Source organism: Elaeis guineensis, chromosome 5, assembly GCF_000442705.2.
Source record: "Elaeis guineensis isolate ETL-2024a chromosome 5, EG11, whole genome shotgun sequence".
NCBI classification, from domain to species: domain Eukaryota; kingdom Viridiplantae; phylum Streptophyta; class Magnoliopsida; order Arecales; family Arecaceae; genus Elaeis; species Elaeis guineensis.
Window position 1 is genome coordinate 113948007 of NC_025997.2, and position 6713 is coordinate 113954719.

The window sequence follows — 6713 nt, forward strand, 5'->3', positions numbered from 1 at the left end:
GCCAAGAAAAGATTGTTGGAGAATGCAATTAAGGCTTGGTGGTGGCATGAATGAAGTTGGCTCTCTTTTTGGAAGCTATAGATAATCTTTATTAATCCCCTTGCTTTTAGTAGTCTAGTTTTGATTTACAATGATTTTTGTGATTCTTTTTCCTATTCACTTTCTCTCCCTCTTTTTTTTATCTGCGGGATTTTTTGTACTTATTTATTAAATGAACGAAGTTCTAATGAGTTATCCCATCTTTGCCCAAAAATAAAATATAATATAGTATTCTAATAAATAATATATTATATAAATATCATCATCATGTTGTTATATTATATAATATATTATTTTATTATAGAGTAAAAGGGTCCAAATTCATCTAGATGAAATAGATAAAAATTAAACTAGATTTTTTTGTGTGTATATCTTCCTAAACATTCAAATCTGCATGAATATCCTTGTAAAATTACTATTTGCACATATATCCTCATAAATTTATTTTTTTGCATATCAACCCATAAAGGTATTTCAATCACCTCCAATATGGTAGCTCAGTTGGTTTGGGCTATTAGTTCCACGCCCTCACGTCCGAGGTTTGAGTCTGCATGATTCGATTAAATGAAGGATTAATTTCTAGATACTTGGACGTGGTCCGTGGGATGGTATCCCCCACACATTGGGCCCTCATGGTCGCTACCCCTAGCTGTCCCCCCTCACTCCTTTTTTATATCAAAAAAAAAGGTATTTCAATTATTTTAATTTTAAATCATAATTTTTTTTTAATGGCATTAGATGATGTGAGTATATATATAAAAAAATAAGAAAAAAAAAAGCTATACTGTAAAATAGGTATTTTATGAAGGAATATATGCAAATATTAATTTTGAAAAGATATTCATATAAATTTGAATGTTTAGCAAGATATATATATGCAACAAACCTTTGCAAAAATAATAGATTTTCTTTCCTTGGATTTCTTCTCTTTAAATCAGAACTCCCTTGCATCATCTATGTTAAAGTCCTTTCTTTTGTTGGTGAGCCGATTATGTCATGTCATTCAGCAATGTTTTAGTTATCCAGAACTATTGAAATCTTAGCTATGTGAATGTTTATATTCTTCTATCTGATCATCTTAATCTTAGCTATGTGCATGTTTGTATTCTTCTGTCTGATCATCCTAACCAGTATTTTAATTTGTTTTGGCATTTTAGACATGCAGAAGGTAGGCCAGCTTAACCTACATCACTTGATCTGAAAGCGTCAGGCCTTTGACCCAAGGGAAAAAGGTATGGACAAGGTTTCCTCCTTAAGGAACAAAACAGACTCCTTGGTACCAGTCTAGTGATTTTTAAGTGGAAGGGCTACTGCCAATTGATTTTCAGGTTTGCCCCATGTTGGTGCAAAAATCCGCTTGCGTCGGAGAAGCTGGAGTTGAGGAAGTCGCGGTCGCCGTCGGAACCTGCAAAGAAAGTCTAAACCGGAGGTGGGGTTGCTCCGACAAGACCCTCCGATGCTCAAGTCAGTTCTCTGCCTCAACAAGAATGGAATGTTCGAACGGAGAATTTAGCAGAGTTTTTAGATGAAAGATGAGAGCTTATGGAATAACGTATCTGAGATTTTCCCTTTATAGGCGGAGGGGGCGGTAGCCTGATAGCGACATCTGTAACCGTCTGGCAGCGGGCTACCTAGGGTCAGGCGGAGTTTGTTGCAGAGAGTAGTGGGGTGGACCCGTGGCTATCATCGGGGTGTGCCACGTGGGGCCTGCCGCGGGAAGTGGAGCGGCGTCCGTTGTCGCGACTCGCCAGTGGGTGGAAGAATCGCGCGGTAACCGTCTCAGGAAGTGGAGCAGGGTTGTGGCCGTTATCGTGGCTTGCCAGGGAGTGATGGAGCTGCGCGGAATCTGCCGCAGGAAGTTGAGTAGTGCTGTGATCGTTACTGCGGCTTGTCAGGGAGTGATGGAGCTGCGCGGAATCTGCCGCAGGAAGTGGAGCAGTGCTGTGATCGTTACTGCGGCTTGTCAGGGAGTGATGGAGCTGCGCGGAATCTGCCGTAGGAAGTGGAGCGGGATCATGGCGGTTGCGGCGTCGCGCTTGTGAATGCGGATCCGTCGGCCGAAGTTTGGCACCGGTCGGAGCCGACGACGGAGTCCGGCTCCCGTAGGAGTCCGGGCGGAGCCCTCCTGGGGTTGATGTTGCGGTCGGAGCCCGGTTCCCGTAGGAGTCCGGGCGGAGTCCTCCTGCAATTAAAGTCAGGTGCGGAGTCCGGCTCCCGTAGGAGCCCGGACGGATCTTACCGGCGGTTGACGTTGGCGACGAAGCCCGGCTCCCATAGGAGTCCGGGCGGAGTCCCCCTTGAGGTTGGAGTCATGGGCGGAGCCCAGCTCCCGTAGGAGTCCGGGCGGAGCCCTCCTGGATTTGATGTTGCGATCGGAGCCCGGTTCCCGTAGGAGTCCGGGCGGAGCCTCCTGCAATTAAAGTCAGGTGCGGAGTCCGGCTCCCGTAGGAGCCCGGACGGATCTTACCGGCGGTTGACGCTGGCGACGAAGCCCGGCTCCCGTAGGAGTTCGGGCGGAGTCCTCCTTGAGGTTGGAGTCGTGGGCGGAGCCCGGCTCCCGTAGGAGTCCGGTCGGAGCCCTCCTGGAGCTGATTCTGCTGAGGACTTCGGCTGTGGATATTTTATACCCAACACCCCAGAACATGTTTACTCAACTTGTATCCAATATGCAACTTATTTCATGCAGGTTTGATAGCCCCATCTTCTGCATTGGATCTTCAGGATGATGCACAAACTTTTTAAGGTTGATCCGGGTGATTATATGATATCTATTTGCAGAGATGACACTCTTTGGGTAGTGGTAGGCGTGAAAATAGATCAAATAATATTCGTTCGGAACTATTTTTATATTCGAATATATCTGGATATAGATAAAAATTTAGGTATCCAACTGACATTTGTATCCATATCCATATTCATTAAAGAAAAATGGATATGAATATAAATAGATAACTATCCGATCCGTATCCAAATATCCGATTCTATTTATAATTTTATTTAATTTAATATAGTACTTATAGATTTGTTAGAAAAATAAATGATTGCATTAACATTCTATTAACTTGATTTATTATCCACCTAGTAATATTTTTGGTTCTGTAATCATAAAGTTCGATCATCCAATTTATATTTGTATTTATATCCATACTTTCAGTATCCGATTTATATCTGTATCTGTTAAAAATAAATATGAATATAAATTTTTACATCTGATTAATATCCATATCCGTATATGTATTTGTTAAACAAAACGGACATGGATAACGATATGCTAGCATTCGATTCATTTTCAGCCCTAGGTAGTGGTGACAATAAGAACACAAATGAGGCAACTCTCTGTCCTCCAAGAGCAGACATGGATCAGTTGATGCAAAGGGAAAGCTGACTTTGTTAGCTTTATGTTCTTTATGCATGAATTTGGTTCTCACTGAAATTATTCAGAATTCGTAGAGTGATAAACCATTCACAGACTTCACATATTCGTAAAGTTGTTGAAGGTCTCAAGATAGTACAACTTGGAGTCTGAACAGATAGATACAGATCGTGTGGACAGGTGCATCAGAAGTTCTCCTAATCTACTTGATCTAATTATAAGCAGCTAACATCGGCTTGATGTGATGTTATGGGGACACATGCAACATGTACTTGTGCCACTGGACCCCTAACAAAGTTTAATTCAGTATGGTTGTGTTGCTTGTTTTTGTTGATTTTCTTGTTTTTGTAGGATACTGTCATTGGTGCATTTACCTATGATTAGCTCATATGCATCTTGCTTGACTAAGCACTTGGCATAGACGATATTCTGTCACTATGGGTCCTCTTCAAGCCCACTGTTTATGAATTTGAGAGGTTTCATCATGACAAGTTGAATCTTTCTTTAAGAAGCTCTCAAGGCTCTTACAATTTCTGTACACCTGTCCTTTTCTTATTACTCCTTTATTGAAGATGCTAGTTGGAGCTGTGCTCAGTTTAGTTATACAGATCATATTTAGCTTGATGAAGCTTGTGGAAGAAATAATAACATGTAACCATAGCCCTGGTGATTAATTATTTTACTTAGCCGGTGCCATAATCATAAATAAACTAGTTCTCTGTCGTGAACTCTAACCAGCACCCACTTCTTCCTAAGGTGTGGCATGCCAAGTAAGCCGGGCCTTATCAAATTAAATTGATGAATTTGTCCACTTTTACAAGCCATTCAAGGAATTGTCCTTGTGAATTGATGGTAGAAAACCTCTTCCATCTCTTTGGTAGAGCAGCCTCTGCAAGGTTACCGTCCAGATCTTAGCCTTGCATCACTGTTCCTCCATTGACAATGTTCGGACGATTGTTTGATAGTGTTGTAAGGGCCCGGCCCAAGAGCTTGTGATGGCCCAAAAAGAGCCGCACGACTTTTGGCGCGAAAAGAAAAGAAAGAAAGAAAGAAAGAAAGACGAATGCAAAGACGCGGACTCCCGATCGCGGTGGGAGACCGCGTCTTCCAGTCCCGTCGAAAGACGATTTTCTAATCACAGTTGGACTCAGCGATGGAGTCTATAGAAAACCATCCTCCTCCCTCCAATTATCCCACTTCTATTCTACGATCAATCGCCAACGAGACCCGTTTGATTTCTCATGCCTTTCCATCGAGCGTCAACTTCTCGCCGGAGACCAGGTAAGGACCTCTAAATCCTCTTCAGTCTTCTCCTCCCTTTCTCGATTCTATAGCCATCGTTGCCACCTCGGATTGCCACAGGAGGTTGCTAGATTTGAATCTTCCCCAGTTTCTTCTTTCTTCTTCCGTCGGACTTGTTGCCGTCGCCCTGCTGCGGTTGCCGAGGATCGCCGCCGTCGTGGGCTGCCGGGGATGTGGTCGGCCCTAAGCCTTTCCCCCTTCCTCTATTCTTCCATGAAGAAGAAGAAGAAGAAAACGCGAGAGAGAGAAAACAGATTCTTGATACTCTCTTACTTATTTTCTCTCCTCCTGACTCTTTCCCTCTCTGATCATCCATGATTTTTATGTTTGGACTTCTTTCTTTCTTTCTTTTTGCAAGAGTAATCTATACAATATAGTAATCTCTCTCTCTCTCTCTCCCGCACATCCACAGCAATGGGCCGGCGGAACCTTGTCCATGGCAACACAACGTTGCACTTGAATGCTTTCTTCTCTGAAGCGGGAGGCTACCCCATAGGAGGGCACGGGGTGGAAGTAGGGCTCCAGATCTCGAGGCCCTACTTCCGCCAGCCCAACCTAGTCCCGAGCTACTCCGATGTCTTTAGCTTCCTCTTCCCCCTCTCTCACATCTTATCAAACCGGCACCGCGATGATCGAGTGCAGCACATGGTCTCCCTCGTCGAACATCCCGACCACGACGACGTCCAGTTCTGGAATCGCCGGATATCTTCGTTCGCCTTGCAAGCCGCCAGAGCCGCAGTTCATGGAGGACATACGGACTTCTTGATGGACATTGGCATTGTCATCCGCGGGGTGCCCGAGTTCATGGATGAAGCCTCGTTTCTTTCTTCTGACGAGTACGTTGCAGCTGAGACGATGCATCACATCGTGATGGTTTCTTCGGGCGGCAGAGGGGGGTTTGGTGGCGTTCCAGCATCGAGGGCTTCGATCAACGCACTGCAGACGAGGAGATTTGAAGGAGTACAGGAACATGAGTCGAGATTGCAATGTGTCATTTGTTTGGAGAATTTTGAGGCTGGAGTGGAGGTCACGATGATGCCCTGCTCTCATGAGTTCCACCATACGTGCCTCTCCCAGTGGTTGGAGCTGAGCCACCTCTGTCCTGTGTGCCGCTACTCCATGCCAACCATGGACTAATGAGTTTTGTCTCTCGCGGCCCCCTAATCGATTGGCTGGAGTAGGACAAAAGACGGTGATGTTGTGTTGGTGCAGATCCTGTTGCTGCTTCATGATTCATATTATGCTCCAACTATTGGTTGAGTTTTGATGCTGTAAAGGTGCATTCATCTGGTTGCGGAAAAAGCAAATCATTATTGAGGATGATTCAACGATCATGATTAGCTGGATTCAGGATGAGATGACATATATGAACGATCATTTGCTTTGAGATATGATGGCAGCTTAGCACGTCGATCGAAAGATGAACAGTATTATTGACTGGATTGCTTTCTGCATGACGGAGTATATTGGCGACTGGATATGACATTAAGATCTGATCTGCCCACAAGCTCTACAGAATATTTTATTTTTTGATCCTAAAAGGTACACTCATACTAGATTGATGTGAGCACTCGCTTGTAATAAAAAAAAAAATATTCATCCTCTCATTTAATTAATTTAATTAATTGAGAGGCCAGCATTATCTATACTGTCTATTCGACTTTTCAAATAATGTAGGATTTTGGTCATCTGACAGATTTGTTTATGGTGCCCTATATTTGTATTCTTTCAGCTCTATTATATATATATATATATATATTAAATTCATACCAAATTAAATGGTTAATGTAATAGTTTTATGCATGAATCAAAATAAACCTCAACTCCAAGAACTCCACTTATAACATGCAATTAGAGATGAGAGTGGTATGGATATTATCTGTCCAAATTTATTTTTTTATTCAAATTAATCTGGTTATGGATAAAAATTTGAGAATCCAACTAATATCCGTATTCATATTTATATCCGTAAAAAAAAAATAGATATGGATATGGAATG

General features: G+C 42.9%; 1 protein-coding gene across 1 annotated transcript; it reads left to right on the plus strand.

Annotated features, from left to right (window-relative positions):
• Positions 1-5128: 5128 nt before the first annotated feature.
• Positions 5129-6276, plus strand: LOC109505849 (uncharacterized). The gene has a single exon (XM_019850576.2). It carries the CDS (start codon positions 5129-5131, stop codon positions 5849-5851), a length of 723 nt encoding a protein of 240 aa, XP_019706135.1. The 3' UTR covers positions 5852-6276.
• The last annotated feature ends 437 nt before the right edge of the window (positions 6277-6713 follow it).